This window comes from Leptosomus discolor, chromosome 18, assembly GCF_034619465.1.
Source record: "Leptosomus discolor isolate bLepDis1 chromosome 18, bLepDis1.hap2, whole genome shotgun sequence".
Classification (NCBI taxonomy): Eukaryota; Metazoa; Chordata; class Aves; order Leptosomiformes; family Leptosomidae; genus Leptosomus; species Leptosomus discolor.
The window spans coordinates 3,281,087-3,303,341 of record NC_141408.1 but is presented as its reverse complement, the minus strand read 5'-3'; the positions used below and the strand labels follow the sequence as shown (position 1 = coordinate 3,303,341).

The following is a 22,255-nucleotide window of genomic DNA, read 5'->3' as shown; positions in this document are numbered from 1 at the left end:
CTTTCTTGCTGGGGTGGCTGACTGTAGCAGGAGGAACTGTGTTTGGTAGGTGTTGCTATGAATTCTGAAAAATACTATGCCTTGTTGTGGTTGGTCGTGTCAGTACTATGTCTTCCAGAATACAAAGACGCTTCAGAGAGAGTGTTTAAAGGGCTGGTTCTTCATTAAGACAAAATGCAAGTTCTCTGTGACCTCAAAATGGCAAAAATGCCGTCCGTGGAGAAGGAAAAGGGAAGTGCTCCCCTGGGTAGTGACATGAGGAACAATTCTGTGATTGCTTCCTATTCAAAATAGCACCGAAAAAGCAGTAATAGCGTAAAGGCTTTAACCTGCCAAGGAGCTTGACCTGCTTATGTTACATTCTTTTCTAGAGGAGTCCCTCTCCTTCCTCTGATGAAGACTCATCTTCAGGGGCTAAACTTTGCTGCTGTTCCATTTCTACGTGCGTTCCTGCAAGCGTGGGACCCTGAGAGACAGCAATGTTAGTGCTGCAACCCAGCAGAGGTATTCATAATCTCAGAGGTGAAAAGCACACTTGGGATAACAGATGTATTAGTCTCATTAATAAGTTCTTAGGCACGATTTTCCCCTGTCTTTTCCCTCCCCCAGGCAGAAGTGAGTTCAGGAAGATGGGATGACCGTGTGATAAAGCTGACGCATTGTGCTGCCTTTCAGCATTTTCTTTATCTCATTTTCAGGGAAGGAACTCCGTCCTCTTTCCCATAAGCCTGTCCCTATCCTTGCTCATTTGATGGCTTTATACAGGGTTTCCTGCTGAGTCAGCAGCGGAGGACCGCGGGGAGCTGGCAGCCTGGCTGCCCTCGCCCTCCTCCGCACCGGGAGCCTCTGCTTCGGCCGGGGGATGTGGCAGCTCGGCAGAGGCAGGACCCAGCCCTGCCTTTTGACTGGTGTAAGTGGCGGCTTTGTGCTGTCCAAGTCCTCGCTGTAATAAAAGCCCATCTCCACCGCGTTGCACCACTCCCTGCTCTGGGGAACGACTGAGAGACGCCAGGCCCAGCCCCAGTGGCATCCTTATCAGGGGGGCGTTTGCACTCCCGCCATGAACTCAGGGAGCCGCAGGCCTGATGGGTTTTTTCCTACCGATGCTCGCTCACAGAGGGGGCTCCGCGGCCCCCCGGCTCCCAGCCGGCTGCCGGCACGGCTCCGTGGGCCCGGAAGCAGCGGGGACAGCTCGGGATGTCCTTCCGCCGGCGCCGCTAGGTCCCTTCCCCCGTTTGGTGAAACTTCCCCCACCTCCCTCCCCTCCCTCGGGGGGGGGGTGGGGGTGGGGGGCGGGCGGAGGCCCCGGTTCCCCCGGCGGGGCCGGCCCCGGGCGCGAACCGGCGGCGCTGCGCAGCGGGACGCGGGGGGGGGGAGCAGCTGTCCCTCCTTGGCCCCGCCCCTGCCGCTGAGGGGCGGGGCCTAAGGCCTCCCGGCCCAATGAGGCGGCGGTCACGTGAGGCGGGCGGGGCGGCTGCCCGCCCCCGCATTTCCTGCGGGTCACGTGGCGGGGGCCCGGCGTTGCCTTGGCAGCGGCGGAGGCGGCTCCGGCTCTCGGCAGCCGGCGGCGGCGGCGGGCGCTCCCGGGGCGCCGCGCCCGACCCGGCCCGGCCCCTGGCCAGCCAGCGCGGTGAGCTAGGGCCCGCCCCGGGGGGGCCGCATCCTGCCCGGGTGGGGGGCTCCTGCGCTGAGGGGGGGGGGTCCCGCGCTCGGGGGTAGCGGGCTTCGTCCCCACCGGGGGGGGTTTGGGGGTCGGCGGGGCTCGTCCTGCATAGATGGGAGCATTTCCTGCCCGGCATGCTCCGGGAGGAGGGGTCTCATCCTGCCCGGGTGGAGGCATCCCGTGCCCGGGGTGCTGGGAGGAGAGTTGGGCTTATCCTGCCTGGATGGGGCTTCCCCTGCCCGGGGTGGTTGGGGGGGGGTACGTGCCTCATCCCGCCCAGGTGGGGGGAATCCCCTGCCCGGGGTGGTGGTGGGGATGTGGGAAGGGTCCGCTGTGGGCAGAGAACGGGGTCCCGTCAGGCCGGCGGTGTTTTGGAGCTCCCTTGGGAGGCGGAGGGCCGGCCAGCTCTCGGGGGTCGCATCCCGAGCAAGGCGTCCTCTCGCTGGGGGTGCTGTAGGGGGGACCCCTCCAGCCTATGGTGCGGGGAAGCCCTTGGCCCAGGGTGCTGTTGGAAGGGGGGATCCCAGTTGTGGTGAGGGAACGGGTCCCATCCTGCCTGAGGAGATGCGGGGGATCCTTGGGATGCTGGACAGGGATGCAGTGGTAGGAGGTCATGTCCTGCTTAGGGAGGATCCCCCCGTCCAGGGTGCCTTCAGAGGGGAGGGTCCTAGCTGTGAGGGGGTCTCATCCTGGCCTGGGGGATCCCCTGTCTGAGGGTGCTGTTGGAGGGGAGATCCTCACTCTGTGGGATCACATCCTGCCTGGGAAGGAGGAGGAGGAGAAATCCCCAGCTCAGGCGGCGCCCTGTGAGTAGAATCCCGGCTGTGGCGGTGGGGCGAGGGGGGTCACATCCTGCTCGCGGGGGGTGATCCTCCGCTTGGGGTGCGCTGCTGTAAGGGTGGTCACAGCGGTGGGGTGTTCACACCCTGCCTGGGTGGTGTGAGATCCCAAGGGTGCTGCTGGGGGGTTCCCAAGCCGGGAGAGAACATGGGAAGGGGTTCCCCATAGCAAAGAGGGCCTGAGCTTGGGGAGCCCAGAGCAGCAGAAGAAGGGGGAGTCGTGGGGCCTGGGTTTAGGCTTAGCCGCCATGGGCAGGGTCTCAAATGATACTATACAGGGGAGAAGGGCGCTGGTACGAACACGCCGATCAGTCTTGAGGTGTGGGGCAGAAACCTGGGTCCGAGGCGGGGGCCGGCATCCCAAAGGCAGGCAGAGAAGCTGACGGCGCTGCTGAGACAGCGCTCGGCGGGTGAGTATTCTGGGCACGGCAGCAACGGGAGGGGGACTCATAGATCTCAGCCCCGGCAGCGGCTGCTTCGCTCCCTGCTGCGAAGAAATCCCCGCACATGCGCCTGCAACTGCCCGGGGCAGCTGAGGTGTCAGGCGGGGCGGAGGCTTTCCCCACGACGCGACGCTCACGGCTCTGAAGGACAGCGCTGGCCAGGGTCACGAAATCGATATGAGGCAGCGATCACTGAGAGCTTTCTGCCTTCAGCGGTGGGAAATGGAGCGGGGTCAAACGCATTGGTGGTGCAACGGGAGTGAGTGAAGACACGGCTGGGATGGACTTGGCCGGAGCTGGCTGGGAGGCTGAGGAAGAGGTCTCCTGGGGAAGTCCTGATTCTCCATCCAAAACTCAACAGCTCTGGGCGGTAAAACTCTGCAGGACAGTTATTTCTGTAAGAGCGAGTGTCCTAAACCTTTAACGGTGCAAGGCAGGAACATGAAATCTCCAGAATAACTCTCCCCTGATGCAGATAACTGGCTGAAAAGTATTTCCAGAGTAAAACTGCTTAAGATACAGCGCATGTAAAATGCTTCTTTGGTCTTGTGTTTCAGCCCTTGGAGCCCTCCACCCAGTCCCTCCATGTCCGTAGCCAGCAAGGTGAGTTCGCCGTCCTGTTACTGCTTGTTTGGGCTACGTTTGTGTTTATTAATTTTATTCTGAAGTTGTTTACTTCTTTGGGAACATCTCTTGAACTGCTCCAGAGTGAAAATTCATCCTTGTGGTATTTTTAGTTTATTTTTCCAAGGAAAGAAGCAGTTGTGATTGGGTGCTCTTGCTCTCCCTCTGTAACCTCTGAATTCATTTGTCTTTTCAATGGAATTTGTCCCAGGGGTTGAAGTTTCCTACATACAAAGTTCCTACGTATTTTGTGAAAATAAATGGCAGGGTAGAGGCCATCAGTGTCTCAACTAAGGACAAAGCTAATAAATGCAGCCTACACTATACATTGCAGAATCCACACAGGATGTTGTCACAGGAAACAGCTTCGTAATTTTACTGCTCATAGAATGTTTCTGCTCTGATCCTCCCAGGAGGCTTGGGGAGAGATTTTTTTTTTTCTTCTTCTTCTTCTGCAAGATAGGTGATTCTTGCCTTTTCTGGAAACACAGAGCCAGCAGTAAGGTTTGTCCCTGTTATTCTGGTGTTGTTTTTATTGTTGTGTGAAAGTTCTTTTATGTTTTTGTGGGTTTTTTCTTTTTAATGATTCGAAAACTCCTGAGCAGTTCAGGAGCCATCCTGGAGACCTCCAGGGGCTGTAATAGTGGCTTTGTCAAAAACTGCCCAGAAGTCATCTTGTGCTCTTGCTGCCGTCCTTACTACATCTGAGGGGGCTGGAATCGGAAGCCCACCGTGCTCAGGAGGGACAGACAATCTTACAACCTGCAACGCTCTGTTTGCTGCTGCAGCCTCATCTTTGTTACTGTGCCCAGAGCAACTTTGGTCCTTTTTAGTAGCAGCATTCGGAGTTGTGGGCAGTTGGTGGCCTTTTTATTTTTGCCACTTCCTCAAATCTCTCAGCCAACGTGGGTTTATTAGTTGTCACCATGTGGCCCCTGTATGTGGAGGGCTGGGTGGAGCGGGGGGGATGTGGGCAGGGCTGGGGCTCCTCTCAAGGAACCTCTTGGTGACCTTGGGCTGTGGTGTTGGGAGTGACTAGTACCCCGCCATGTGTGATTCTTGGCACGCATCTCCTCCTCGGAGCTGGTAGGTGTTTGTGGCCAGAAGGGTCTCTTGGGGTGGTGCTCTGGTGTGGTGGTTGGTGGCAGAGTTGTGAGCGTGGGGTTAATCAGAGAATCGCGGTTTCCGTTGTTCAGAAGGCCGAGTTAAACATCCAGTTTCAGATATTCATCAGAGTTGAGAAGTTCTTGCTCAGAACACTTAGTGACCTCTGTTCTGTGTCTGTGGGTGGCGTGGAGGTCACCAGAGCCCTTCAGCGGCAGCCTGGCTGCTTGTGTAAGGAGGGATGGTTTGGACCTCACATTCACCGCTTGAAATAGTCTTGCTGCTTTCTTACGTCTTTCAGTGTGATCTCTTGAAGCTGAAGACGCTGAAACTACCTGGAAGGCAGCTCGCTTTTCCCCTTGGAATTGCCTTCTCCTTTCCCTGTGCTAAGAGCCACCGGTGGAAGGAAGGCAACAGGATTCTTGGTCAGATGTGGCTGATAAGTGGAGTGTGAGCAGTTCAGGAAATGTAACTTCCCACTGCAGAAGCTTGGGAAGTTCGTTTGTTAACCCTACGCAGCATTCAGCTCTACGACTATTGGGGAGGAGCTGTGCCTGTCTAAACTGAGCTGTGATGAGCAATGGTTTAACTGGAAAAAAACCCACCTGATTTCCAAAGAAAGAGCAAAAAGTGGCTCCCTGAACGTGCTGGCTGGTGTTACTTTGGTACTCTGAGGTGCATTTGGAGCCAATCTGTGATGCGCTGTGAAATTAACTGTCAGCTTAAAACACAATGATAAATGGGGGCCGTATTTCCAAAATGTCTTTATGTACAACACATGTTTTATTAGCAAGGAGGAATTAAAGGGGAAAGATGAGATGCCAGCTCTGAAATGAAAAGGCAGACGCTGTGCAGCCTTCCTGCATTCCTGCTGGAGTAGTTCCCGGGTTTACTTGTGTAACCTTGCCTAGTTCTCATGGTCATTTTTAGCAATTGTGGGTGGTCCTTTCTCTGTTCTGTGCCTTGCAAGTGCAGTGGTATTTGGTCCATTATTTTCTTACTGACCGAGGGCAACTTTGTTTAGATGCAGCTTTTCCAGTAGTTGATGCTTGGCCTGTCTGCTAACTCCTTTTGAACATGACTCTCTTCTTCCCTCAGCATTTCTCTCATCATGAGTTCTGAATTAAACGTTCCGGTGGATCCTTCCACGCCTGCTTGCTGCTCTGAACCTGGCACAAAAGGCATGGATTATCGGGACTGGGTCCGGCGCAGCTATCTGGAACTGGTCACCTCAAACCACCACTCCGTTCAAGCCCTTTCATGGAGAAAATTGTACCTGAGCCGCGCCAAACTGAAAGCTTCCAGCAGAACCTCAGCTCTGCTCTCTGGATTTGCAATGGTATGTGTACTTTGTAGCAGCACTTTCTGGATTGTGAAGGTTTTGCTTTTCTAAAATCATCTATTAATCTTTTTTTTCCTCCTGTGAGGAAGCAGGACATACTGTTGTTTTCTGAAGAGGCATCTGCCTGGGGGCTTCTGCTTGGCTGCTGCTGAAAAGTTTGAGGCTGGCTCTCTCAAGGCAGCACCAACACATGAGCTGCCTGACAGTCAAACCACACACTCCCAAGTCAGCCGTTTAAAAACGCTAATCCCCAACCTGCCAGTGACCCTGAGTGCTCAGGACCTGGGCTCTCCCCTGGCCCCCAGGCCATTCCTCGCTGGCTGCCTTGGCATGAGGTTGCACTTGGGCGTGGAGCTCCTCCGAGCCCCTGCAGGTGCTGTGGTCCTGAATATTGTCTTAATTTGTGTTTTCAGGTCATGGTGTCTAAATTAAGGTGGAGGTTGGGTCACAGTCTGCCAGAGCGAAGTTTGCATAGCGTGGTTGGGGAGATTGCGTTAGACGTTGAGCTGTGAGAAGAGGCCCTGCAGCCTCTGACCTGGTGTCAGAGGACTCCGTAGCCTGAAGGGAGCCGAAGCTGGGTATAAATTTGTTGGTGTCTATTGGGATTAACTCCTGGTACTTGCTTTCCTCTGTGCAGCCCTTGGGTGTTATCTGGAAGCTATTTGCATAGAGCGAAACCACATCAAGGAGCGAGCAAATAAACAAGATGGAGACAGTCCGTGGTCCAGCACTCAGACCTGTCCGAGCTGTGGTTGTTAGCAAGACAGAGCCTTGCTGTGTCAGTGTGAGCCTCCTCATCTCCCCTCCGGTTCTTGCTTATTGGGAGTGAGAACTGAAACCTGTTTGGGGGAGGTTTTCTGCTCAGGAAATGGGCAGGTCTGGTTGTTCCTGAGGTCTGTCAGCTGAGTGGGGCAGTGCCTGGGTGAGTGGGACGTGCTGTGGAGATGGTGCATCCTGCAGCTCGGAAGCTAGGGGCAAGACAGATCTCGGGAACTTTCTGGGTAGTTTTCCTTGTTTTATTTTAGCTTCTTCCGCTGATTTTTCCTCCCCCAGTCCCCAGAACGTGAATCATCGATACAACAGTCTGGGATGACAAAGTTGGTCATCCAAAGTGAAGCTGGAAAAATGCAAGCGGGAATTAAGTGGGAGCAGGCTGCAGGGGAGAGAGGGTGCTTGGCCGCTTTGCCATTCCCCTCTGCTGGCTGGCAGCAGGCAAGCGATGCTCGAAAAAACCTTTCATGCAGCGTATGCTGGTTTGTAACCAAGCTGGTGTGCTGAAACAGCAGAAGGTACCTCCTCGTTTTGAGAAAGCTGAGCGCTCTCCTGTGGACTTCCTTCACTCAGGAGCTTTCTTACTCTAAAAAGCCGCTCGTGTGCTTGTCCTTTGTGCCTCTGGGTTGGTCATTTGCGACTGTTCTCTTTGACACAATTATCAAATCAACGTTTTGTGGTGTTGTGAGCTGATTTATCTGGGCAGCGTGGCTACACAAGCAGGTGCCCTTGCTGGGGTGTGCTGTCGCCGGCACCCCTGGGACTCGGGGCAGGGGGTGCTTGCAGCCCGCCCCCGCTGCGGGGCTGAACCACGTATCTGAAAACAAAGCATCCCCTTCTCAACTCACACAACAGAAAGTTGCTGAAAGTCCTGGGCAAACACACAGAAGTAACCATTTGACTTCTATTCTCTTTGTTTAAAATGCAAGTCAAAGAAACACACGGGTATAAGTGGTGTTAATTATCATCACCAGCTTGACATAATAAGTACACCTGAGATCAGTAATTGTTGGAAATGAAAGTTTTTGCAATAAGGAATTCTCTTTATTAGGAAGCTTTTTCCCAGCTGGTTGCACGGGACCTTCCAGTGAAAGCTCCGGTATCTGTTCCTACTGGGTTATTTCCCCGCTGGTCATTTGGCACCCAGGTGTTCATTCTCTAATAAGAGCATCTGTTTGGCTATTGACGAAAGTAGAGAAGTTATTCAAATAGTTTCCCTGAAGCCTTGTGTGCATTTAACTGTGTAAACGAATGTCATACAGGGCTTGGCTATTGCTTTATTTACTTCCCTGTCAGTGTGTTTGATTCAAGCCAGTTCCATATTGGCTGAAAGTTATTACGAGCTGATGGATGTTTAATCAACAGGCAGTGGCTTTGATCCAGCTCCTGCTGGACAGGCTGCAGAATAATGCAAACCTTCCTCGTTACTCGATGCTATCACTGGTGTTCCTGGCAGAGAGTTGGGCAGATCAGGAGGGTGTGGGTCCTTTCCATTGCCGGGGCTGCTCGGAGGTGGGCTGTAGGGCTACTGCAGTGGCCCCAGGGAGACTGCAGACGAAGGAGATTTAGAAGGAGCTTGGGAAACCTCCTTAATAATTTTCCTGATGGAACTAAGAGCTATTGCTGCTCATTGGTCTTCCTAATACTTGTCCAGTTGCTACAGGATATGTGTTTGATATTAAAAAAAACCCCAAACAACAAAACCCACCCACAAAAAAACCCCAAACCCAAACAAAACCCAAAGCCCACAGCCTAACGGATCTACTGGAGTGACTGTTTTTACAGGCTGCCAAACCATCTGTGTGAATGTAACGTGGTTTATGTTGTGCCATTTGTCATCCTTTTGCCTGATACTATGTGTCCTGGTCTAAATTTCTCAAGATGAGCATCATCTTTGTTGTGGGCAATCTGGACTACACTGGTCTAAAAGAAACCTGCATGTAATTTAATTGCAGTTTAATTCTAAAGTGTTCGGGGTACTTGATCCTTTAGCAAACCTGTGAGCGTGAGGTTCAACAGGGTCATTCTCAAGCTTAAAATTCAGCCTACGCTGAAATGTTCTGCAGCTCGGCGGGGGGCTCGGTGCCTTGCAAAGTCAAGCCCTTGACATCTTGGCTTCTGGGAAGAGGTTAAAACAAACGGGGCTGTTATCACAGGAGAGTATAATTGCATCAAACACGACATATTAATAGTTTTACAGACTAAGCAGCATATTTAATAATTTTTAAATGGGTTATGTCAGCTTGTCCTCTTTCTCTTATCCCGGTCAGAGAATGACATGACAGTCTGTGTGGGGTAAAGCGATAAGGGCTCGCTCACCTTTCCAGTACTTGTTCGGGTTAAATGAACTGTTTTTCTGCCTTGCTCCCCTATCTGGATTGTTGATGTTTTTCCCTGAAATACCTCTTACTGAGCTATCAGTCAGTGTTAAAAATTCATCACGTTGCACAGCTGAAGCTAGCCTTAGGGAATAGGTTAGTCTGGGAGGAAACATCCAATTAGCTGAAAAGTGCTGCTCATGAGAAGGATAACAAGCAGAAATGGATATGTTGACATCAGCCAGGCTTCCCGCTTTCATATAAAGCTATAAATTGAACAGGCAGGTACAATTCCTGTTCAGCTTGCTGAATACCCTGTCTCTGGGATCGCAGCACCAACTAATGAACAATATACCTGCGGCTTTTCCTGGCTGATGGGGCGTGACTGACAATCGCAGCGCTGTACAAATTCATTGTACAGACCCGTGCAGCAGAGAATAAGTCTGATCTCCTCCTTCTCGGATCAATATAAGGGGAGCTGCAAGGAGAACATGTGCAAGGCGACGTGTAATGTTTTTTAATTAAATTGCCTTTGCAATAGATGGCGAAGCCAATCATGCATTATTGTTTTCTCTACTGTACGACAAGAACTATCGTAAACTGCCTTTAGAAAACAACAAAAAAGTAACTCCACACACACACATGTTCTTTATCAGAACAAAAGGCTGGGAATGTCCAAAACCTGTCACAGTATTTTTGGTGTCTCTTAATATCCTAAATAGTTGATGCAGGTATAAAATCTGGGCATGCAGAGATTGACCATTTGCCACCACAAAACATGTGGTGGCTACTAAATGTTCAGACTTGACTGTGATCCTCTCATTCAGGCTGCTGATGGTTTCAGAGTAAATGCAGGTAAGGCAGCAGTCATGCCAACATAGGCACTTGCTTCCATCCCCTTTAATCCTTTTCAGGGCTACCAACAGGGAAAGCATGAGTGTACCCCTAATCTTCTGGTGCTTAAATAATATTATTAACAAGGAATGCCAGAGTGAGCGGTGCAGATTATTGTACGGAGCCTGAACTGGCTGCTCAGTGGTGGTCTCAAGCGAGGTCTGGATAAAGTAACCCTGAGTCCGTTCTGCAAAATCCATCTACCCCCCAGAATCAAGCTGCTTGGTCCGACTTTGCCTTCGCGTGACGGGCGTGAGAGGCCCTGCCCTGAGGCAGGTATCCAGGCATCGGCTTCTCCTTCCCTTCACGCGTCCGGCAAGCTGTGCCGCGCCGGAGCAGCACGTCACCTGGGGTCACCGGAGTGTTTGCCTGCTGCCAGGCCAGTTAGTGTCTGTGAAAATCATAAAGTGCAGCTGCAGATCCAGGCAAGCCACTAGAGAGGAATGTTTGATGGTCTTGTCCACTGTTTTCTCTTAGCAAAAGGTTTCTGCAGCCCTTTCAGGCATGCCACCCCTGAAAATAAAGTACTATTTTACTTCACAGGTAGGTTAAGTAATTTTACAAATTATTATGCTACTTATTCTGCTTATTAGAGCTTTATTTCATTAAAGAAAAAATAGACAGCTTTAGGGACTTGCTGTGTGATAGCTCTTGTTTTGAGAAAACAGACTCCTGTCCGAGTTGTTGAGCACACCCGTAAGCCAGTAGCTGACCACTTCTGCTGAGTAGATCAGCAAGTTATTAGCTCTCACGGGAGAAATTTGAGGATATAAATAACCTGTATCTGGGTGTATTTGCAATAAAAACATACGTACAATGTTCTGAGGATAGAAGGCAGCTATTTTAACTATGGACTAACTTAAACTGTAAAGCAGTTTGTGTGCTTCCCACAGGGGGTAGTGAAACCTTGCTGGCCGTTGGCCAGAAGAGCTGCTTGCCTTTACTTTTCTTTACGTGCCTGAAGTCGAAACTTCCTGCGCTGCCGCCGCGAGCGGAAGGAGAAGGTGTGAGGGGCGGGCGGGCTAGCAGGCTGTCAGCTGCCTCCGAGCTCCACTCGCTGTCTAATGAGTTCCTTCTGGTGCGCGTTTGGTTTGAAGGGGTTCGTATGGCGCAGGGCTGCCAGGAGAGAGACGTTCATTCAGAAAACTCCGGTGCGGAAACAAGCGTGTGAGGCTGCAGAAAGGCCCAGCTGCCGAGCGCGCGCGCGTCTTCGTGGGGAACCGCACGGATCCCTCTAGGCTGCCGTGCTGAAAGCACCTGAGTGTGTGCTTGACCTTAGGTGCTCTTCCCGAATAAAGATGCTTTTCAGGATGAAAGCCTTGAAGGGAGGAAAACTAGCAGCTGTTGACGAGCTTTTTGTTCTTTCCCCCCAGGTTGCCATGGTGGAGGTGCAGCTGGAGGTGCAGTACAAGTACCCCCAGATGCTGCTGATCGCTTTCAGTGCCTGCACGACCGTGCTCGTGGCAGTTCATCTCTTTGCCCTTCTCATCAGCACCTGCATTCTGCCTAACGTGGAAGCAGTGAGCAACATCCACAACCTGAACTCCATCAGCGAGTCCCCCCATGAGCGCATGCATCCCTACATCGAGCTGGCGTGGGGCTTCTCCACCGTCCTGGGCATCCTCCTCTTCCTTGCGGAAGTCGTGCTTCTGTGCTGGATAAAATTTCTGCCTGTGGGCTCCATCCTGAAAAATGAGACCACCAACGTTGAGAAGCCCAGCAGCCATGCGGGCTGGCAGTCCGCACTGGTCTCCACCATCATCATGGTCCCAGTGGGTCTGATTTTTGTCGTCTTCACCATTCACTTCTACCGCTCGTTGGTGCGGCACAAAACGGAGCGCCACAACCGAGAGATCGAAGAGCTTCACAAACTGAAAGTGCAGTTAGACGGCCATGACAGAGGCATGCAGGTGGTGTGACAGAGGCAGAGGCCGCTCCCAGCAAAGCCGCTCAGCTAAGGCTACGAGCAAGATACCCATTTTGCTAGTTGGTGAGATGCACCAGTGAGGGATTGTCTTGAGGCTTAACTATGTAAATGCTAATTGCCTGCCGTGTATAGCTGTGGGTTCCAGTGCTGTTTCAGATGCTGGGGTCTCTGGCCTATTTCTGGTCCTACGCACCTAAGTCAACACTGCCGTGGAGTTGAAGGTCAAAACTTTATCTACCTTAACATTGGTTCAGCCAAAAATCTGTATTTCTTATAAATGCAGTATTCTGTTGCCAAAAGTAAAACTGCATCAGCTGCCCAAAAAGCCGGGGGGTGTGTGTGTAGGACCTGTCTTAGGTGTTGGAACTCCCTGGCTGTCAGTGCAGCAGCAATTAACTGTCAGCTCGTTTCTAGAGCTGAGCTGGTTAATGGGGGTACCTGCAGCTGACTTGAGGACATCCAGGAAAGCACAACAGTAACTGTAAGTGTTGGTCACCTCTGTTCCAAAGCAAGTATTCCATTAGTACATAACCAGAAAGAAATCAGCCTTAGCTTTTATGGTCTTTTCTTGCTATTCCTTACTCTGTTTTTTACAGCTGGGGAGGTAGAATTTTGAATTGCAGGAGGCTGGGAAGTTCTGTTGTACTTTCTTCAGCAGCATCTGTCACTTTAGATTGAATGAATGCCAAGATCACGCGTTTTTTCCCAGTAAGAGGCAAGAGTGCCCAGGGAAGGCTTACAGGTGTTTTAGTTTTAACAAGGACATTCTTAAAACAGAACAGTGACAGGGAATTTAATGAGACAAAACTTTGAAGGACTAGAAAAGCAAGTTTCAAGGAGGTAAGGAGTGACAGCATATAGCAAATTGTAGAAATCTGTCACTATGTTGTCTTCATTTATGTATTGTTGCTGTGTCTTTTGCCTGGTTTTCTGGAGAGAACGAGCCCCGGTCCTGTGTATTTCATCAGTTGTTTGGGTTTTTTTCGTCAGCTGTAGCATTTGTCTGTCAACTACGAATGCTTCCTTCTCCCTCCACCAAAGCAGGCAACTCCTCTGGTGGAACCTAGAGCCGTACTGGCGAGTCTGACAGAGCTGGATGCAGTGGGAGAGCTGTGTGCCAGGAAAGAGCTATCACATTTCATTGGAGCTGACTTTTTTTTTCCCAGCAGCAAAGAAAATGACACTTGCATGTCTGTATTGCTGAGCAAGGACGCTTGTAAATTCTATAGCATCCTTGTGGGTGAAAATTTCTGTAAAAATTATTTTATGACTTATGGTCACTTTGTGGAGGGAAAAGAGTGTTTTGCAATCATCAGCTCTTTTAAGGGAAAGTAAGGCTTTCTGCCACACAGGGCTGAAAGAAGCATAAGTACATTTTCTTGGCCCTGATCCTGTGCTTGTTTCCTGCTCTGTACTCAAAACTTTGCAGTTTCAGAGTCTCCCAGGCCTTGTAGGTTTAAGGATGTTTGTAATGTTCTCTTTAACCCTGGTCCCTTATTCCACTGGGATTTGAGACCTCTAATGGCGGTGTATTACACATCAGCTTCCCCGAATGGAGAGAGCAAACACGTCCCAGTGCAGCAGGGTGAGACCATCCCTATATTCCTCTCTGGCGAGGGCCTTGGGAACCCAACTCCCATCTCTCTTGTTTACACGCGAGCTGGAGCGTTGCTAAACAAGTTGCTTAGCACTGTGTCTGTGGCTTTCATCTGTTGTTCTTGCCGCAGTTGGCATGTACCGTGTTGGCTGATGTGCAGCAAAGAAAATAGTCTTTGTGTGCTGCACGACGAGTCCATACTTACACACGATGCAAAAAACAAGGAGAGTCCTCCAGGAAGTGGGTGGTTGTGAAATTCATACGCTCTCCCCAGGAATCTGCCCTCTCTCCCTCCTCTTTTTACCATAATAAAAAGTAAAGGTTTATACAACAAAATCAGAGTTGAGTTTTCTGCCAAGTATTACATGTGTAAGCTTCTCTACCAACAACATTTCTATTGTGAGGCCAGAGCCAGACCAGATAAAGTGAATCTCTCATCTGTACTTTGCACTGTCCTTTAACATCAGTAATAATAGGACTCTGTGTGCTGTGGAGCTCAGGAGGTTGTTGAGGAAAGTCTTGAGCCATTTTTGCATTTAAAAAAAACCCCATTTCACAGTGTGCATACAGTGCTGCGAAAGCAATGCAGCTCCTTTGGAAACAGCCAAATTGTTCATTTAATTCTTTGCAAATATAATAAACTTCAGCAAATGGAGAAATGCAGCAAAACCTGTGCTTTGATTTTGTAGAATAACTTGGTGAGGCTTTGGTGTGATTGGATTCAAGATAAGTCTCAAGGCAGCACATCTGTGACTGGAGTGGGATCACCTTACTGCAGCGGGGAGTCTTGAGGCATGGTTTGAGATGGTGTCCCAAGGGCGAACGCACAGAATAATAACGTGCTTTCCCACCTTTGCTTGCAGCCTTGTTTCTTGTGTCTCTCTGGGCACTGAGTTCTTCTCCCTTCCGTGAGAAGCCTGTGGGAGTATTTTTGCTTTTTGACTCTGGCGTCTGGGGTCTCTCTTGGTTACCCATCGCCTTCGTGCTGTAACTCCTTTCTCAACAACAGTATTTGCTTTTCTTGCTCCTGCCTCTTTTCCTCCAACTTGTTTACATTTTCACCACTGCTGGGCCCAGATTTGTGCTGCAGAAAGGCTGCCTCTGGTACCAGCCATGGTCGTTCATCCATGATGGGGTAGGGACATTGCACTTGTCTGGAAGGGTGTTTATGTGCTACAGGACCAGAAAATCCTCCTCGCTTCTGCTGCTGCCCCTGTGGCTGTCAGCAGGATTCCCATCAGTCAAGCCTGGAGATGCCAGCCTTTCCACACCACCGCTGGTGTCCCAGCGGGGCTGGCAGCACTCTGTGTCACATCCAGGTTTGCCTGGCGGTGCCCGGCCACATCTGTCCTGTGCTGTCACCTCTCTTGTCGTTCCTGGGGTGTCCCAGGTTTTGTGTGGCTCCATTCCTGCGGTGCCTGCAGGGAGATGCTTCTCCTGAGGGTCACACCCTCGGGCTGAGGACGTGCATCGAGGACCTCCCCTGATGTGTGTTAGCTGTCTGTACCAGCCCTGGGGTGCTGTAGTTTGGGGTGGCTGTTGCCCTAATTCTCAGCGCCCTTGGGCTGTGACTCTAGACCCGTTATTGCCTTGTTTGGGCCATTTCTCCAATTTCTGCAGTGGGGGGCTCACCGCAGCGGACAGCTACGATCTTGCTTCAGAGTCCTGAGTCCTTCAGAATTTTTTGGACAGTTTTTGCCCAGGAAAAAAAAATATCTCTGCATTCGCCAGCATTGGCAGGACCCTGCCCGCTCACCCTAAAGGAGGGAAGGAGCTGTCAAGGACCCAGGCACCTGCCTTGGTTTAGGAGGCAACTCCTCTCTCTCCTTCCCTCACTAGCAGCAGTCAAGACTGGGCATGAACGTGAGCTGGAGGGAGCTGTTGGAGCCGGAGCAGTGTCGGGTTCTCCCTTTGCTGTGGTCAGTGGCAGCTCTTACTCTGCGAGCTCCCTATTTTTAACGTCGCCCTGGGGCAGGCCTGGCTCTGGTAGCTGCTGCCCCGTCGTTTGTGGATCTGTGACTCTCTCTCGGGAGGCTTTATGACCAGGGAGACGGAGTAGATGTTGGATTTGACTGTCCAGACGTGCCCCATGTGACCAATGAAAGCGATACTGTGCACGAGCCCCGGGTGGAGCGCGCTCTGCGGTAAGCGCTCAAATATGTGACGGTGTTTATAGAGAGCTGGTGGGGTGGGTGCAGCTGCAGAGCAAACAACCTTCGGTTCCCTGACGCTGGGACTCGGGGATGGGCAATCTCAGCTCGCCAGGGGGATGGCCATGGGTGGAGGAGGTGCAGGGTGCCTGCGGGGCTGGTTGCTAGTGCTTCACAGTCTCCTTTTGCATTTCTGTGGCCCTACGTGGGATTTCATCATGTCCTTTCTCTTCTTTCTCTGCCTTAAAACAAATAACAAAAGGCCTTCGAGTTTCCCTGCTGCTGTAGCTTCATTATCTTCTCAATCTTGCTGCGTCTGCTTCTGAGACAGCTTCCTCGGTAACCCCCGCCAAGCCACAACCTCAAATTCAGATCCTGGCACAAGTCATTTTCTCATTACCTGCTCGCAGGCTGTCTCCTCTGTACCCATTTCAGGGCGGTTTCAGTCATGACTGACTGGCTGAACTTGGAAAACATTCCCACGAATACCTGTGTGTACGACTAGGGCTTGCTTCTGCCCAGGGTTGTAGCGACGGTGAGTGCTAAGTGCTAGGAGAAAAAAAAAAAAACAAAACAAACCCCTCTGTATTTTAGCTTTGCCTATTCTTGTTTTATCTTTGCATGAACAATATTTAATGCAGAACCACATATGTTCCGCAGTTATTTTCTAGCTGTGTGAAACTGGATAAACTTGCTAAGTTTTATGCTTCTTGCTGCTTTGAGACTGATTTTTTTGAAAGGCAGCTCAAGTCCTCCAGCATCCTCTATGGGTTAACTTGGGTTTTGCCTTTTTTTTAAAAAAGCCTGGTCAGATATTATCCTTCTCCTTTTAAAATAAACAAGTAGATAACAATTAGATGTGCTTCTTTTTAATAAGGGCCTGGTTCTTGGCTTGTGTTTTACAAGTGCTGATCTTGGTTAAGGAAATAAACAGCTGTGATAGGAATTCCTATAACATGAAGACCATTAAAGTTTGTCTTATGTTAATAAGCATAGTGGCCAAAATTACTTTGAAGAGCTAATTAATTAAGATTGAAACCTCTTTATACTTTTTTCAGATTTCTGATACTTGACAGTCCAAAACTATTGTTAATGTTCTGCAGTGCTGTGATTCTGGCTTTTTAGGAGAGAATGTACATAAAGTTTTAGAAAGTAATATAGAACTGATGGGCGTGTAATTGCATTTTGATCTAAGGTGATGCCCAAGAGGCTGTTTAATGGGTGAAAAATGTCAAAAGATAGACATAGCAATGCCTGTGTAGTGACTAGATGAAGTTTTGGACCTCAAAAACATCTAGACAAAGCCCTCAGTTTTTGTCTCGGTTATTTAATTATTTGCAGTTTTTCAAATTTAAAGTATCAACTAGGAAGAGCTGGAATTTTCTGGCAAGAACGGCAGCTTCCCATATGGTTTGATCGAGGCAGAAAAATTCAGCTAACACATGCAGAGCACAAATGAACTAATATTGTGTATCTCGTTCTTGTGGCGCACCGATTCATCAGAAGCCATCGTCTGCTTTCACTGCGGAGAGAATGAAACGGCAGGAATGCGCACGGCAAGTATTGTAACAGCCCGAGAGCACGATATGAATCTAAGAGGGAGCCTTGGAAACAAGGGCCAAGCGTTAATGGAAATACTTGATCGCCACAGCTTGCTGAGCAGAGAGCAGATTGCTGGCGAGGCCCGGGACTGAAAGGGTGATGAGGACACGGGCGCCACGCTTGCTGTGTCTGTGAAAGCCTGCCCTGGGTTTCCTCCCGTAGCCTGGCTTTGTGCTGAGCTCCAGCAGGCTGCCAGCCATGTCCTCCTGCTGGGCCGAAGGTCCTCTGCTCTGACAGCAGCTCCAGGAGCTGGCCTGGGGACATCACGCTCTCTACGGCTGCGGAGTCCTGTGGACAGCAGTGGCATGGTGCTGATCCCACCAGTCTGCCAGAAAAAGGTCAGGAGATGCTATTTGGAGAGCACGAGAACCTGCTTTTGGGAGTGAGCTGAAGAAGTGGCAGCCTGTGAGAAATCTCCTGGGATAAAGCTCTCGGTGGCCTGCTTGTTGCTCGTTGGCTGGCTGCATTTGCTGTCGGGTTTCCGTCAGAGAGGGCACGCTATGACTGTCGAAACCGCTGCTGGAGCCACGCAGGTGGGCCTCGCCAGCCGGTCTGGATGGAGGCTTGGGGTTTAGGGCTCCGGGGAGAGCTCTGCTCGTGGGTCCTTCTTGGAATTATCACATAGACAACGTTCACTGCTGTTTAGATACTGGGCTAAACTGGTTCACTGCAGCCAGAAAGGAGCGTGGTTGTAGCTGTGAGCTTAAACAGGTAAAAAGTATCCTGATTCACCCCACTGATTTCCAGCAACTGTTTCGCTGGGTGGGGAGCTGCCTGCCGCACAGCGCCCGAGGCGGAGGGCAGTGTCTGTGGCACCAGCGCGTGGCTGTGCAGCAAAACCCGTGCACTCTGCCGAGGAACTGCTGCTGGGGCAGGATACGCCAAGATCCCCCGTGTGACTGCATCTCCTTTCCTTATCAACCCAAACCAGGCAGAGTTGTAAAGCGTTGTGCTGCTGCAGGTGTGACTGCGCTGGGTGGTTCTGATGGCACGCCTGTGTTTGTTAACAGACCGCGCTTCTTCCGCGGCACGACTTCATTTTCAAGAGCAGAGAATTTTGTTCAGAGCAGACAGATGGCCTTGGATCAGCTCCTGCCACAAATGACTACTTGAGTCTTAGGTACAAGGCGTGATTCAAACCTGACAGCTGGAGGCGCCAAGAAAAAAAATGATAGCCGCCAGTGTTGCAGTCTGTTGCCCAGCTTATTCCCAAAATCAGGCTCTTGCTACGGAAAGCTGACAGCGGGGTTCAGAGATGACAAATGATCAGAAAATAACACAGTCTATGCGAGCCTTTGGTCTGAACTCTGTCCAAGCTGTCTCTGCGCACGAGTCGGCATCGGCCCTCTGCAAGTGCTGCTCTTCGGTCCCTGAAGACATCGGTCACACGCACAATTTATGATTAATCCTCACTGTTAAAGCGTGAATCTTCAGCAAAGGATAATTACTTTAATTAGTTCTCGGTGTGTTGTACTATCTGAGGAGAGACGCTTGCTTACCCTCCTGCCCTGGAGAGCTGATCTCTAAAGGACCCATCTAAAGCAGGTGAGAAGATAGTTGTGTCCCCACGGCACAGTGCAACGCTAAAAGCAGGATGACAGAACCAAGTACAGGCCAGGAAAGGTTAAAATCTGCTGCGAAGCTTGGGCTGAGTCTGCACCAAGGGCTGTATTATGCTCAGCTCAGTTTAATGGTTCTAAGTTTCTTGGTTTTGTTTAAGTATTTCAAAACTGGCTATTTGCTTTTTGCATTTTGTTACAAAGAATACAACAGCTCATTTCTGACTTTTGCCTAAAAGCTCCCATTGCCCAGGAGAGTCTTCAAAGAAACAAACAGCCCACCCTTCCTTGCACTCCCTTATTTCTGTTTGTTGCATCTCCATTTGATTGACCTTCTCTCTGTACACACCTGGTTCCGTACGCACGCTTGAGAAATAAACCGAGTTGTATAAATTCTGTACTTTATTTATCAAATTCCCTAACAAAATGCGATTCTGGCTTCCTCTTGCTGATCACACTGGTCTTCCTTGAAATGAAAGAGCTATTTCTAGCAGCTCTTTACCCAGTTCCTCCTGCCTTCCTCCAGCGCTGAACTCCGCAGACAGCTCCCTGAACGTGACACAGATTCGGCGACGCTCTATGTGCTTGCGGTGAATCGCGTGTTTCCACTTGTACCGTGCGTCACCGTACAGCACCACCAGCGACCTTCGGGGTAAGTGAATGGCAACAGTCACCTCTTTGCTTGGCACAAGCCTTGGGTATAAAATGGAGTTGATTCCCTCTTTGCCTAGATTTTTGCATGCTGACGTCTGTGTGAGAGATCCAGGGGGACTTAATTCCCCATTTTCTTTACTGAAAGTGGGAAATAATTGGAGGCTGTCCTCTGAATCACAAGACATGGATAGCACGGTTTTTGAGAGCAAATTTAGGCTAACCAAGCGTTCTCCCCAAAGCCACCAGTCATCAAAATGTGGGTCGATGGCAGACCCCCTTTCTGGCATGTAGTCCAGATTACATTGTTCGACGGGTAAGAAACCGCTCAGTACAGAGCAGCCCTTCATTTGTGCCACAATCTTTTTACTGAAACTTGGCAAACCAGTAAAGCTGCCAGCTTTCAGCCTTTGTTTCTTGAAGTTCACTTTGGGTCCGTAGTCCTGTTGGAAAAAAAGAGGGGGAAAAGCTAGTGTTCAGGAAAAATCTTTTTGGAGAGGCCATGATCCCTACAGGGCTCACAGTCAAGACTTTCAAGTTCTCATCTCTTCTAGTGACCTGCTCACCAGGTTGCAAAAGGACTCAGTGAAGCTACGTTAATTTCTCTGGAATTAGACTTCTCACCTGTAAAGTACAACCAAAACGCCCACTTCTTTCACTTGGAGATTGTGTGAACTTCAACGCCTGAACACACTCCAAGTACAATTTGTTGCGACCACCGTCTATTTTTGCAAGAAGTTGAGTTTAATTACAAGTAATTCTTGCAGTTGATTTCAGGAAAAGCTTCCAAAGGAAAACATTTAATTAAACATGTAAACGTTCTGTGTTTTAACTGAAAACAGCTTTCCTTTTCCAGAGGGATCTAAGGTCAAATGTGCTTCTAAAGTCAAACCTGTTTCTTTCGGCCAGACTGTGATGGTTTCCAGTCGTCTCGATCCATCAGTTCAACTATCTCAGATTCTTTATCTTCGCTAATGAACTCCTCCATCAGAAACACCCCTGGAAATGGAAATGCCCAGCCAGCAAATTCCGAGTGCTCATTTCCTTTAGCCAGGCCTGTTGCTGGACAGTAAGTGAAATTATCTTCTCCCTGTGGAAATAACAATGGAGAATAAAAAAGCAGTGGGGAGAAACCTATCACAATAAGGCATTTCCATGATTTACCCCTGCAACCTTGATGTTGCAGCATGAAAACCGCCTGTACAGGGTTCTTGTAGACATGAGAAATTTTACAACTGCTTTTGGGGAACAACTCAACTCCGCTTTTTTTACAGCTTCAGCATTACTGTGCTGCTTGCTTGAAGCCGCTTTTCTTTCCTAGTAATGTCTTTATCCTGCAAAGACTGGGAAGAACAGATGATCCTCAGTGCCAAATGTATAAGGAGATTAATGGTCGGTATTCCTCAGGGCGGATGTAGAGGTATCGTTTGTCATATCAATAAATGTTGAATGAGAAAAGTTGGTAAAAATTGCTGAGGCCAAAAGGCTAAGCTGTAGCGAACCTGTCTTGTCTTAACGTATGAAACCCAGATAAGCTCTGCCTTGGCTTTTGAGGCGGCTGTGTGCATCTGTAACGCTATTCAGGCAAAGCCACAAGGGTTCTCCTCACAAATACCCCAGGGGAGGCCAGCGGGCCCGCTCTGGGGGCTCTGCTTTGACCCCGGCTGGGTTCCCGCCCGGGGCCCAGCAACTCGACGGGCCCTGCAGCCCCGTGGGGAGCCAGAGCCGGGGCCCTCCCTCGGCACTGGGGGGCCCCTGCACCCCCTCGGCGCTCGGCCAGCCCCCCCCTCCCCTTCCCCCGGGGTAGGCCGCGGCCCGGCGGGCCCGCACGGAGGGCGAACATGGCAGGCGCCCCCCCAACTCCTCCCGCCGCCCCGCCCCGCCGCCGGCCCCGCCCCGCCGCCCCCTCCCCGGTACCTGCGGGGGCGGAGCGGCCTGCGCGGGCCCCTCGCAGAGCAGGCAGGAGCGGATCCCCTTGCAGCCGCAGCCCGGCCCTTCGCCGCCGCCCGGCGCCTCCATCCCCACCAGCTGCGCTGAGATTACGGCCTCTCCCCTCGCCCTTCCTCCCGCCCTTCCTCGCCGTCTCCTCTTCTTCCTCCTCCCCCGGCGCCGCTGCCCGGCCCGCTTCCAGGTGAGGGGAGCGGGGGGGGGGGGGAGGGGGGCGAGGCGGCGGCGGCGGGGCACACGGGCTCGGTGCAGGCCGGGCGAGGGTGGGGGAGCGGACTCGCTCTCCCAGCAGCCCTCGTGGCGCCGAGCAGCGGTGCAGGGCCCAGCCGGGCCGCGGGGTCTGCTGGGAGTTGTAGTCCTGCCACCCAAGGCGCACCCCCGCGGGGGCGCCTCAGGCCGCGGCCGGCACCGGCCCTCACCGCGGCCGCCGGGCTCGTGGCAGCCGGCGCCACGCAGCGGGCAGCGTGAGGCGGCGACAGCGGCCCGGAGCCGCACCCGGCCGCCGTGGCGCGAAGCCGAGGCCGCCGTCCACGCCCGCGGGCAGCGCCGCGGCCTGCGCCGGCCCAGCAGCCGGTGTCCCACGGCCCGGGGGCTGCCGCCGTCGGAGGGGCCGCCGCGCAGCCGGGAGGCCGCCCCTGGACGGGCTGCCAGGCCGGCGTCAGCGTTGTCGTCCCCAGCGTGGCAGTGGTAGGGCCGCGGGCGTCGTGGCAGCGGGTCGCGCCGGGCTCGCCTCGGTTTAGCCGAAGTGGTGGTCCGGTCGGTGTGGGGTAGTTAAAACTAAACTCGTTTTAATCGTAGATGCGTTAGTCTGACCTGAATCGAGG

General features: G+C 51.6%; 2 protein-coding genes across 3 annotated transcripts; one reads left to right on the top strand and one right to left on the bottom strand.

Moving 5' to 3' along the window:
• The first annotated feature begins 1,608 nt into the window (after positions 1-1,608).
• Positions 1,609-13,005, top strand: ORAI2 (ORAI calcium release-activated calcium modulator 2). Of its 2 annotated transcripts, XM_086475165.1 has the most exons (4): positions 1,609-1,630; positions 3,503-3,548; positions 5,772-6,012; positions 11,372-13,005. In XM_086475165.1, exons 3-4 carry the CDS (start codon positions 5,785-5,787, stop codon positions 11,915-11,917), a joined length of 774 nt encoding a protein of 257 aa, XP_086331291.1. In that variant the 5' UTR covers positions 1,609-1,630; positions 3,503-3,548; positions 5,772-5,784; the 3' UTR covers positions 11,918-13,005. The 2 variants fall into 2 exon arrangements, with proteins under 2 accessions (XP_086331291.1, XP_086331292.1); XM_086475166.1 differs by lacking the exons at positions 1,609-1,630; positions 3,503-3,548; positions 5,772-6,012 and adding an exon at positions 11,181-11,198.
• A 3,845-nt stretch (positions 13,006-16,850) lies between these two features.
• Positions 16,851-21,503, bottom strand: ALKBH4 (alkB homolog 4, lysine demethylase). The gene is made up of 3 exons (XM_086475151.1): positions 21,402-21,503; positions 20,377-20,574; positions 16,851-19,927 (listed from the first exon to the last, which is right to left on the bottom strand). The coding sequence occupies exons 1-3, from the start codon at positions 21,501-21,503 to the stop codon at positions 19,286-19,288; spliced, it is 942 nt and encodes a 313-aa protein (XP_086331277.1). The 3' UTR covers positions 16,851-19,285.
• Between the last annotated feature and the right edge of the window lie 752 nt (positions 21,504-22,255).